This window comes from Pogona vitticeps, chromosome 1 (assembly GCF_051106095.1).
Source record: "Pogona vitticeps strain Pit_001003342236 chromosome 1, PviZW2.1, whole genome shotgun sequence".
Classification (NCBI taxonomy): Eukaryota; Metazoa; Chordata; class Lepidosauria; order Squamata; family Agamidae; genus Pogona; species Pogona vitticeps.
The window spans coordinates 281,152,209-281,165,341 of record NC_135783.1 but is presented as its reverse complement, the minus strand read 5'-3'; the positions used below and the strand labels follow the sequence as shown (position 1 = coordinate 281,165,341).

The 13,133-nt window shown below is 41.5% G+C and overlaps 1 protein-coding gene across 7 annotated transcripts in view; it reads left to right on the top strand.

Moving 5' to 3' along the window:
• The window catches only part of SHANK2 (SH3 and multiple ankyrin repeat domains 2), a 498,212-nt gene that overhangs the window by 77,519 nt on the left and 407,560 nt on the right, over positions 1-13,133 (top strand). For 6 of the 7 annotated variants that reach the window (XM_078383277.1, XM_020782848.3, XM_072985922.2 and 3 more), the window contains exon 8: positions 10,450-10,566. In XM_078383277.1, the coding sequence (XP_078239403.1) occupies positions 10,450-10,566 (117 nt within the window). Of the gene's footprint in view, positions 1-10,449; positions 11,070-13,133 lie in introns of all 7 variants that reach the window. The other variant, XM_078383298.1, reaches the window with a different exon arrangement.

Sequence of the window (13,133 nt, the reverse complement as noted above, 5' to 3'; positions counted from 1 at the left end):
GTGATGTGCCCTTGTACTTTATTAGTTGTCCATAATTCACTGAGGCAGGTTACTGGCCATTTGCAAACACCAAAAGGTTTCTGGCTAAAAACATGCAAACAGGCCACAGGGGATATTTACAATCCTGCTCTAAAATAACCCATGCTGTCATCTAAAAGAAGTGGGCATATAAAGGAGGAAAAGAGCAGCAGAAGCTGAAGCTCTTCTGCTACCCGAGGCAAGAATCAAGATGCCAACCCCGCATTATTTGTCCGTGTGTGTACATGCATATGTGCACAGGTACATTTTCTGCTGGAGAGAAAGCCATTCTCCACACCCTACTATAGGAGGAAGCAGCAATACAGCAACAGCGAATTCAGCAACTAGGCCTATATGGAATGTGAATGTGAGTTCCTTGTCCCAGATGCTAGAGGAAGTGGTAGCAGGGTCCATAACTCTATCACCAAAAGCTGCTTCTGTATAGATAACATATATAAATCTATGCCGGGTAGGTGGGGCTCGTCAGCCATGGAACGCAACCCATCTAGGAGAAGGAAAACTCCAATTTCAAACCTCCACTGCCTTGTGGCTACATCCACTCATGGAAAAGGCTTCAGGAGTTAACCTCAAGGCAAAATCCGGAGCTGGAGTCCCGAAGGCAGCATGTGTCGTTCTGCCAACTCCTGCGACATTGCTGGAACCAGTTGTATTGGCTCTTGCCTTTCCATTGGACTATTTCAGTAATGTGGAGAGGGGGGATCTGCTGCTTGGGTAACAGCCTATCCTCCATATTACCTTACCCGGGCTTCATGCTCTGGAGAGGACACTCCTCGATTCAGAGCATGTTACCATAGTCTCTTGAGACTAAAGGATGCCTATGTATAAATCTGTGCCTGGCTCAGGGGTGGTCGTTAAGAACAAGACACTATGGGAGCAGTGATCAGTCGGATTACCAAAGGTTTATTACAGGCCATTACCCAGGACACCCTCACAGTGTCTTGACTTCAAGGAGCTCTTCAGAGCCAGATACTAATAAAATGCCAGCTATGTAGAATAATGGTCTTTGCCAACAGGTTGAGAAAGCTATCTCTGCTTCCCTAATGGCATTAGAGGTGGAGTACCTAGAACCTGATTATGGGACCACTTACTCTCCAGAAAAACTGAGATCTAAAAAATCATAGAAGATGACGGTATTGCATATCCCAGGAAAGGAAGTAAAAACAGAACAGAAGCAACAGCATGGCAGGGGATGTCATCACTGGAGATTGCCTCCACCTGATTTACTGCCAAATTGTGGCGGTCTAGGTCCCAGTGGATGGCCTCTACTGTGTGTTTTTTTAAGCTGCAAACTAGTCACAGGTATGCTGTGATTCCTTAGATCTTTAGGTCAGAAATGAACTCTGTATGTGGTGCTGGGAAAAAACATTTTAGTTCTGTTTGTGTGGTAGCTGTAAAGTCTGGGCACCCCTCTCTGCCCCTTCTAGTCTGGCATGAGGTATCACTGATTCAGCATGAAGGTATTTGTAGTTTGCATTTTACTCCAAATTTAAGTGTGAGGAGAGGAGCTTAGAATGTGAATTGTAGGCAGCATCCATGTAACATACAGCACTGATGGTACCTGTCTGTCATGGGTTTGGAGGGAAAGTTCCATCCTATGGGGGAGTGGAAGGCGGGACATCAGGGGGAGGAGCTGTACTGTATAAATATGTGGAGCTTGTGTGGAGAAGTTTAGAAGAAGCTGGAGTGGGAGTCTGTGTGTCAGACTGAGTACAACTGTGTGTCAGTTAGTACATACCTGATAGGTTCAGGTTTCTTTATAGGTAGCCAGAACTGATAGGTTCAGGGTCTGTGCTTTACTTTAAAGGGTTCTGTGTGAACCAAACTGTTATATGTGTGTGATTGGGGTTATGCCACGTTACAGTATCTTATTTACTTGATCTTTTTATTTACCCTGTTTGTCATTTAAATAAACCTTGTTCTTTTATTTGTTAAAATCCATTCCTGGTCTGTGTGACTCCTTATAGGGAATGGTTGGTGGCAGCTTAGTTAAAGGGTGGTATGCTCCAGTAGGTCTGGGGTTGTCACATTGATTGGTGTCCAGCGTATGGGATACGACTGATCCAGTTGTCCAGTGGTCCAGCAAAACCTTGGCAAGTGTGCCCAGAGCAAGGGGGGTCTAGTCAGGGACAATCTGAGAGCGCGTAGGTAATCTTCTAGGCTTACCTCACGGGGAGGTAAGCTAGTGGAAGAACGTGTAACCTCAGATTGGGGACTAGATTAGGGAGCTCTGAGGCAACCCGTTTTGGCGGGAAAGAGCTGAGGCAAAGCTGTGTGAAGTAGCAGTGATCTAGCCTGTCTGCTGAGAGGCCTAGCAGAGGGGGTGGATTCTGCCTGGCAACAGTTGCAAGTAAGTGCTGAAGGAACAGCAGCAATCTATAGAAGGCTGTTTCTGAGGCAAAAGGAAAAAAGTCGTCGCTTTATTTTGAGGCTTGACTTTTGAAGGCAGCCTGTTCTGGGGGGGGATTATGCCCTTGACTCGAAGCCAAATGGCAGAAATGGGTGAAGTAAGGGAACCACAGGTAGACCAAGGTTCTGAGGAGGAATTTGGCTCAGTGCAGGATGAGAGCACGGGAGAGCAGAACCCAGAACTCAGAAAAATGCTCCTAGCCCAACAGCATGAACTGAGGATGAGGGAAATGGAGGAAAGATTAGCGAGAGAAAGAATGGCGTTTGAAAGGGAACAGGAAGAGAAACAGGAAAGGGAAAGAGAGAGGCAAAGACAATTTGAATTGGAGAGAGAGAAAATGGTGTTTGAGTTAAGAAAATTGGAGATAATGAGTAGAAATGGTAATAACAATAATAATGAGGGGAACCCAGGGAATGGGGAAGGCAGCCTGTCTAAAACTGACCTGAAGAAATTCCCTGTGTACCACAAGGGAGATTGCCCTGAGGTGTTCTTTTCCCTCGTGGAAAGAGCGTTTGTGGACTTCTCAGTAAGGGAAACTGAGAAGATGACCATTATGCGATCTTTAATCAGTGGCAGCCTGGCAGAAGTCTATGCAGAGATGCCAGTGGAACTGATGAAAGATTTCGCTGAGTTTAAAAAACTGGTGTTTGCCAGACATGGGATAAATGCGGAACAGCTGAGGCAAAGATTCAGGTCACTCACAAAGAAACCAGAGCAGACTTTTACCCAAGTGGGGGCCCAACTGGTGAGGTTGCTAGAGAAATGGCTGTCTCAGGAGGGGACAGAGACCTTCCAGCAGCTCAAAGACCTGATAGCGCTGGAACAGTTTTATTCAGTCCTGCATGGGGAACTGAAGTTCCAGGTGAGGGAAAGGAAACCGAAATCTGTGACAGAGGCGGCAGAGATCGCAGATTTTATTTACCAAATAAGAAAGCCCTTAGGTGCTGAGGGGAAATCTGTAGGTAAACCCAAAGAAACCTACAGCAAGTACTCTCAGGGACCAGGGAAAAACCAGCAAGGAGGAGGGGCCCATGTTGAAGGGAAGCCCTCAGACATGAAACCACAAAGACCTCAGATTTTGGAGGGAAAACCAAAAACAGATGAGAAAGACTCCAAGTACAGCAGAAAATGTTATTTCTGTCAAGGAAAGGGCCATTTAATCTCAGAGTGTGAGAAATTAAAGCAGCTAAAGGGAAATTTGCCTCATGATTTGAGTGGAACCAAGCCAAAAGCTGTGTTCTGTGTCCAGACAGAGCAAAGCTCCTTGCCACTGAGGGAGCCTGTTGCCCTGGCTACTCAATCTGGAACAGTTACATCTGCTGATCAGGCTGGGGAAAATGGTCCTCTTGTGGAGGTCAAGCACTGCTTACTAGTGAGGACAGATTCACAATTGTTTGAGACCGCAGGGGTGGACGTAGGGATACTTGACCATCAGTATAGGGGGCTAAGGGATACTTGTTCCCAGGTGACCCTGTGCCATCCAGACATTATTCCTGGGAAGTATATAATCCCAAATGAGAGCTTGAAGGTGGCAGGGATTGAGGGGCAGGTGATCTCACTGCCAGTAGCTGAGGTACCTGTGAGCTTTCAAGGCTGGAGGGGAGTTTGGCGGCTAGCGATTTCATCGACTCTGCCAGCAGCCGTGCTCGTGGGAAATGACCTGGCTGAACATGTGAAACGGGTGCTAGTGATTACACGCTCACAAGCCACCACGGGGACAGTTCAGGGGGGTACTGAAGGGCCCGAGGCGGAAGCAGATGAGGGTAGTTCTGAAGCTGTGGTGGAAACCTTAACCACAGACAGCAAATTTGGCCAAGAGCAAAAGGCAGACGCCACTCTCCAAAAGTGTTTTGAACAGGTGACAGACACCCAGCTAACACCTGAAACCACAGCGAGATTTTGTGAGAAAAAGGGAATTTTATATAGAGAGACCCTGATGAATATCTCAAAAGGGGGAGATGGGATCAGAAGTCAGCTAGTGGTACCTGAAAAGTATCGCCCCATGATCTTACAAAGGGGGCACTCTGACATGTTTGCTGCGCACTTAGGGGTGAACAAAACACAGCAGAGAATCACACAGAATTTTTACTGGCCTGAAATAGGGAAGCAGATCAAGGAGTTCTGTAAACAATGTGATGTGTGTCAGAGGCAGGGGAATAACCGTGACAGGACCAAAGCGAAGTTGTGCCCTTTGCCTGTGATTGACACACCATTCAAATGTATAGGAGTGGATATTGTGGGACCTTTGCCCAAGGCCACAAAGAGGGGGAACCGGTTCATTCTCACCATTGTGGACCATGCCACGAGGTACCCCGAAGCCATACCCTTGACTAACATTGAAACTAACACAGTGGCAGATGCCTTGGTGGGGTATATGTCCAGGATGGGATTTGCCTCAGAAATCATCACAGATTTGGGCACATCGTTTACATCAAAGCTCATGAAACGGTTATGGCAAATCTGTGGAATTAAACACAAGGAAACCACTGCCTATCACCCCGAAAGTAATGGGTTAACGGAGAAGTTCAATGGGACTCTGATGCGCATGATTAGGGCTTACTTGGCAGAGAATCCAAACAATTGGGACCAGAAGCTGCAATCCCTTTTGTTTGCTTATCGATCAGTGCCACAAGCCAGTACCGGGTTCAGTCCGTTTGAACTTTTGTTTGGGAGAAGGGTGAAAGGGCCACTTGATTTAATCAAACAAAATTGGGAGCAGATCACCCAGGATGACCCACAAGACGTTGTGACATATATAGACTCTTTAATGAATGACCTAAAGAGAAATCTAGAGCTAGCAGCAGAAAACCTGCAAGCTCAGAAAGTTAGACAGAAAACCTGGTATGACCAGAAAGCCAGGGAGAGGCGCTTTGACCCAGGGGAGGAAGTGCTTTGGCCTAGGCCCTGCAAAGAGAACAAACTGCAGCTGGGTAGCCCAGAAATAAAATACTTGGGTCACATGGTAGGGGGAGGAGTGATCAAACCCCTGGAGGCCAAAATAGAAGCCGTTCGTGATTGGCCCAGACCCAACACCAAGAAAAAAGTCAAATCATTTCTTGGGTTGGTGGGCTACTACAGAAAGTTCATCCCGAGGTTTAGCGAGATGGCGACTCCGCTGACCGATCTGACGCGGAAGAAGTCTGATGACCGCATCCCGTGGACCAGCGACTGTGAGGAGGCGTTCCGGAGGTTGAAGGAGGCGCTCATCAATTATCCAGTGCTGCGTGCTCCTGACTTCGACCGGGAGTTCATCATCTACACCGATGCGTCTAACAGCGGGGTAGGAGCAGTTCTTTGCCAGGAGGATGAAAATGGTGACCAGCATCCAGTGTCCTACCTGAGTAGGAAACTCCAGAAAGGTGAGAGACATTTGGCAACCGTGGAAAAGGAGTGCCTGGCCATAGTATACGCGATCCAGAAGGCCAAACCTTACATCTGGGGAAGACATTTTGTTCTGTGCACTGACCACTCACCACTGCAGTGGTTAAAGACAATGAAAACCCACAATAGTAAACTTATGAGGTGGGCTTTAAACCTGCAAGATTATGACTTTGAAGTGAAGGTGGTCAGAGGGTCAATGAACTGTGTTGCTGACGCCTTGTCAAGAAGACCCGAAGAATGAAGACGGCGAAAGAAACCATGGACTATGTATATATTTTGATGACCAAAAGTTAAATGTACTTGTTTATTAAACATGCTTGGTTTGTATTAATAAAGGTGACTTAATGTATTGTAAATGTTAATGTTTAAATGCCTAATTGATATGTTTAACCTAGAGTGTAAGTATGAGTAAGTATGGTATTGTGTTATTGTATAACTGTTTTTGTGTGTTTTGATCCTGGTTGTTTTTTTGGAGAAAAGCACTTTAGCTTTCCCCCTACAAAACAACTTATAAAGAGGGGAGGTGTAACATACAGCACTGATGGTACCTGTCTGTCATGGGTTTGGAGGGAAAGTTCCATCCTATGGGGGAGTGGAAGGCGGGACATCAGGGGGAGGAGCTGTACTGTATAAATATGTGGAGCTTGTGTGGAGAAGTTTAGAAGAAGCTGGAGTGGGAGTCTGTGTGTCAGACTGAGTACAACTGTGTGTCAGTTAGTACATACCTGATAGGTTCAGGTTTCTTTATAGGTAGCCAGAACTGATAGGTTCAGGGTCTGTGCTTTACTTTAAAGGGTTCTGTGTGAACCAAACTGTTATATGTGTGTGATTGGGGTTATGCCACGTTACAGTATCTTATTTACTTGATCTTTTTATTTACCCTGTTTGTCATTTAAATAAACCTTGTTCTTTTATTTGTTAAAATCCATTCCTGGTCTGTGTGACTCCTTATAGGGAATGGTTGGTGGCAGCTTAGTTAAAGGGTGGTATACTCCAGTAGGTCTGGGGTTGTCACAATCCACTTTGGGTCACTTGTGCTGTCTGTCGCAAGGCAGGGAATGGAGATCCCAAAAAAGCTGTGGCAGCAGTGGTGCAGGGCTCAGTTAAAAAAAACTGCAGGCTGGTGGTAAACCTTCCAGAAAGTTCAGCAACAGGGTAGTGCCTTGAACCTTTATCCCCACACATCAAAATGTTTTTTCCCTTCCTGGCTCTGGATTGCAATGTTGCCTGATTACAAGACTGATTTACACTTTGTGTCCATTTTCACAGTTGATTAACCTTCAGCCGGTTCAGCACCTTCCCTCCAACCCTTGCCTGCCCTCCCACTTATGGTAACATTACAAGGGACTCTTTTAACCTGCTATGAAATTTTGGAATGGACATTAAGTGGAAGTCATCACTTCAACCAGGATAGGTCTTAAGTTTATCTTAAGGAAACCTGAGTACAGGGAACTCCTTTTATTTGACTAATCATGGAAATTCTTCAGTTCTGCTGCTTTCTGGTTATAAATTCAGCCACCATGAAGGTTGCAGCTAAACCCGGGGGAACATGGAAGCTTGTGGGGTGGTGGCGGCAACGGCAGATGATATTACTGTTCCTGCTAAGCTAAACATCCTGACTCTCTAACCCTGTTAACTTTGGCTCTGCTCCACTGCTGCGTTTCAAGCCATCTAACATACTAAATACAGTTTATGAACATATTTAAACCTTGAAATCTCAACATCAGGTGAGCAGCAGATGTCCCCTTGATTTCCCTGTTTTCCATTTTTCTACCGCTCAGTTTTATCAAAGCTGTAACAACAACAATTCTGTTCCCAGAACTTTGCAGGGAGTGTGATTTAAAGCAATTATATACCCAATGTACTGTACTCTTTTTAAAAATAAAAAGAAGACTGTATTGATCCAGAAATCGATTTTGGGAATATGGTGCAGTCCATGATGGCAAAACAGGCCCCTATGCCTCTTGAACTTGCCTGTTCTGGCACATAAATTGTCCAATTGTATTTTAATCCACTACAGCTACTAATGTTTATCCTCATATATTTCTTCATTGCTCTACCTAACCCTGTATAAGAGTTGTTACTCTTGGGCACAATGCTGACCTCAAACCAGAACAGAGTAGTACTATTGCTGATGCAGTATGGATCTGTAAGGTTCTTAAGTACATTTCTGTATGAAGGAGCCATGAACCTTCACTTACTTCTGTGTACATGCCTATACGCTTACACTTTGTCAGGAATGTTTATACTTGTTAAACTTAATACATTTATTCATAATGTTCTATTCAAAAAGCTCTGTGTGCACTTTACTACCTTTGCATTGAGAAATATCACAGAGGTTCAAAAGCAGTCTTATGTGGTGGTAACTGGAGACAAATCAGGTTGGCTTACAAGAATGTAGGCTAACAGAGTGGTGCAGGCTCAGGAAGAACAAAGTCATCATTCAGAGCAGTGGAAACCAAGCCCATTTTCTTTTATCAGTTGTAGAAGGCATAAATAGTCTTCTCACAATGAAGAAGCCATCAGTCACAACTTGGTTTTTATTAAAACCATGTTTATTTATTCATAACTCTGCAGAAAAGACAGGAAGCTTTCCTATATTCATTTTATGTAATGATGAATAGCAAACAATGGGCCATACTCAGCCATTACAAGCAACCTTAATTCCACTCTGTTTATTTAAATAAGTGGTATTTTAACCAGAGGGCTAGAAGAAATTCAGGACAGTCTTCTCTTTATTTTCAGAAATAGCAGTTCCCTAAGCTCCAATTGATCTTTGTTTTCTTAAAGCAAACAATAGTTTGACTGTTCCACAAGTACAGCAAATTTTTGAATGGTACTACATAAATATCTCAATAAAACAACTTGCTAGCTGACCAGCACACCAAAGGATGGCAGTGGGGGCATTTGCTAAAAGAAAAATGCTAGAGTGCTCCTTAGCTGCTCCTCAAGGCAATCGCATATAATTGTTGCAACCATGCAATAAAAGTGATACAAATCCCATATTTGTGGACCAGGCTCAGGGGTTCCAACCAGATGCAATGTTTATAAAGTTATTTTTTATATATAAAAAAAGTTAGACATATTGTTTGTTACTCTTATTGTTACACTTTTTAAAAAAGTGATTCATATTTTTCAAAAGTAACTTAGTGACTTCCTTTTAAAAAAGCACAATGTGAATGCTATAAGCTGCTGGCTTGTGATACAAAACACACTTCCCTTTAGTTCACCTTGTTGCCACCACAAAACTTCTCATGGAACATGTGATGGTGGCTTTAGCTACACTTTAACCATGGGGCAGTCATCCTCAGCATTTAGTGATGCCACAGTGTAAAAGTAACCAAGAAATAGTTGTATTGACTCCACAGACAGAGCAAAATGATCCCCCATTCAATGTAGGTACATAGGAAATTGAGTCAAACCTTTAATTAATGTAGCTTGGTAGGGTCAACTCTAACTGGCAGCAGCTCTTCAGCATTTCAGACCCAGAGTCATCATTGGTCAGATGGGCAGTATAGAAATTGACTGACTGACTGTAACTGACTAACTAAATAACTGTTTTATTTTAAATGATATTAGATATCTTAACATCTGCCTTAAACAGATGGATTCAGATACAGTACTGTGTATGATCATTACTGCCATCTGGTGGATTCTATGCTGCATGTGCATGAGTGGATAAGAATTGCTTCCAACTCTCAATTTGTAGCATATTAACCTACTGTACCCCTACATTTATGTAATATTATTTGTAGTCCTAAATTAGGGATGCATTGGTACATTTCATTTTGAAGATTACAACTTTATTACACAATATTTCTCTTGGATATATGAGGTACTATCATGCACATGCTTAGTCTCTTTTTCAGTTGAGTTGTTCTGCACATTTTATTGTTAATTAAATTTCCATCAATATGTTACTAAGATGACAATGGTGATAATAAATTTAGAAAATACCCTATGTTTTCTGAGAACTACAAGGATTAAAACAGACAGACAGACAAGCAAATAACTCCAGACCAGCTTTTCTGACTCATTTACAAAGAACACAGTACAAATGGAAAAGGGGCTATGATTTTTTTTCTTGTGTTTTGGTGCTATTTTGAAATGTTCAAGCCAAAATTTATTTCAAGTACAGTATTAGCATATTTTTTTCGATCTTCCTAGATGTCAAATCTAAGAAAGTTAAAGAGGCTAGCCATTTGATTAGAACCTTACTAGAAAAGTAACCAGAAGCAATCTATCACATACCAAGTTAACTAGAAAAGCATGTTTGTTTTTGGCATATACATTGTCCTTTGTTTATTGAATGCTTTTGGAAGTTTTGGTGAAGTATGATATAGCTGCTGAAGTAGTTGCCTATTTATTTATACAGAACTTCTAAAAATGGTCCCATGAGAAATGTGATTGTTAAAAATACAGTGAGAGATAACCTCACCGTGGAGACACTATTAAGCAATCATTTGGTTGTAATATATGTATTTCCTTGTTCAAACAGCTGGCTTTCATATTACTGATTATTCATAAGTTCAAGAATGCATTTATATTTGTGATATATAACAGATATATGTAAAAAAGTATTAATTTTACAATTGAGATTATTTTTAAAATATTCTTTATAGGCTTGCCGATATGGACACGTTCAGCACTTAGAACATTTTCTATTTTATGGAGCAGATATGAGCACACAAAACGCATCTGGAAACACAGCACTGCATATCTGTGCACTTTACAATCAGGTTAGTTACTATCGTTGACATTACAATGGAATTTTTAATAGCGAAGGTATGTTATACAGTAATCAAAATTCTAGTTTTATCTTCATCAGTGATTTGATATTAATTATATTTTTAAGATCTTCTACCGTTGGTAATTTCAAGGCAATGTACATGATTTTCTCCCTCTGTTTTATCTTCACAGCAAACCTGTGAAGCAGATTAATCTGAGAGCAAATAGTTGCCCAGGGCCAACTTGTTTTCATGACTGAGTGGCAACCTGTATCTGGGTTTCCTTGTTTCATAACGAGCACTCTAATAATTGCATCACATTTGTCTATAACAATATTTGTTCTCTTTTCCTTTTTAAAATTTTGTAAAATATTCTAGCTGTAAAATATACTAGTTCTTTGCTATGACTAAACTTATCTAGGATATTTTTGGTTTCTATGATGGGAGAAGATCAAAGCTGGAAGAAAAATAATGTTCTTCAGGAAACTAAGATGAGCAGCTAAAGATAAAGGGAGGTTTGTAATAGCTGCAAATATTTATATTTATATTTATATATACATATATACAGTATGAGCACACAAAACAGGGCTTTAAAAATATGCCAGGCAGTGGTGAGGTGGGAAGCACACTGAGCAAGTAACCTAACTGTTGAGGAAGAGTGGCATAAAGAGTCCTAGTCACAGAAAAATACAGTAGTAGAGATACAGGTACTGAGGTCTGTAGAAAAGCTGCTGGGCACTAAATGAGGGAAGGTTTATTTTGATGGCAGATCAAGCCTCTCTATTCCATTGTCCATTCTCCCTGTCTGTTAGTATTATGTGCCCCGGTGAGCATGGTGAGTCCTCATTCTATTGTTTCTGTCTTCTACCTTTTTCTAAGGGCTTCCCTACAGTGTTTTTGTTTTTTTTTGCTCTGCTCCAAACCTCGGCAATACCAAAGCCAAGGAGACCTTGCAAACCTTGAACCATAATTATATTTTCCTCTTGCGCATGGGTGTCCCTGTTTGGATACATAAGGATACATCAATAACATGTTTTCTCTAAATTATTGTTACTAACTGAAATGTGTGTGTTACAGTCTTATTTACATCGTTCTCATGGCAGCTCACCATACTATCAAAAAAAAAAAAATTAAAGGAGCTAAAGGACAAATATAATACTAAACTGTTTATGCTTGTCAAGTCATTAAAGACTAATACACTCCTAGAGCAGCAAAGGTGTACATTTCATTTCCTAACATAACTTCTTTGCCTGGTATAATACTGTCTGAGCTGTACAATTTTGCTTGTATGTATTATACTTGTAAACACTTTCAAGTGAGAGCTGATTTACAGCTGTGTAGCAGCTGTGCATGTGGATTATAGCAATGTGTGATTCCCATGGAAGAGATCAAATGCAGACCAATACCATGGATGATGTTTTTGCAGGTCTTCACATACACTTTTTGAATATTTAATGGAACTAACAAATGGAACTAACTAACTAACATGCACTAAGTCCATGTAGTGTTTTAGTGGAAATGCCATTACAGTGGTGCAAAGCTTGTTGCAGCTGATCAGTAACTTCTGTGACCCTCTATAAAGGCCAGGGGAGCAGTATTACAGACATTCTGATCTTCAGAGCATGAACATGTATAAAGAAACCAGAGGAAACACATTTAAGAGTTTTCTTATACAGACATGAGTTTGTATAGAGCAGGACTCAGATGTTGTGCAGTTTTCCAGATGTTGGAACACAATTCCCATTAGTGCTAGCCAGCATCACCAGTGGGGATGGATTATGGGAACTGCAGTCTAGGAACATCTGTAGAATTAAAGTCTCCCTGGCTGTGATTTAAATGGAGTGTGGATTTTTTTTTTTGGATGTAAATTTGTGGTTGTTTTGATATGATGTCAGAGAAATAAATTCTTAGTTGTGTCTAATCTGGCTGTCTTTGTAGGATTTGTGAGACCCAGTAGGTTTGATATACATGAATAAAGGACGAACAAGGCTTTTGTATATTTTAGCATTTGATTGTTTTACATTTCAGCTTGATAGCATTGTGATTCCAATGCTGCACTGCATTAGAAATGCACAAATGATGAGGCCTTTATAACTAGTGTAACATCTGTTAAAGCATCTGCTTCTTAATTAATTACTGCCTTACTTGTTAAAAACCATGTCAAAGCAGATATATTTTCTTCTGTTGGCATGTCTAAAATATCTCTTAATTTTGAAAAGAGTGGAATTTAGAATACATTGTGCCAATATGCTTTTTAAAATGCTAATGCTACAGAAGTGAATCAAAATGGCATTAGTTCTTAAAAAGCTGACCCAGAATTTGCATGTGTAGCACCATAGCATTATTCTGTAAAGAAAGCAAAATAAATGTTTAAATAACCTTTATTTCAGGTATTAGGCTCAGAATTTTCATCAGTCTGTAAGTGATTGGCACAATCTATTCCCATGTATCTGTGTGTAAAGTTAAGTTGCATGACGCCTTCTGCCCTATTTTGGTTTACAGGTGTTCAAAATTATTCAACCCCCAATGCTGTAAAGGGGTTTAGGGACTATAGTGTACATTTGGAATTGTATTCAGAA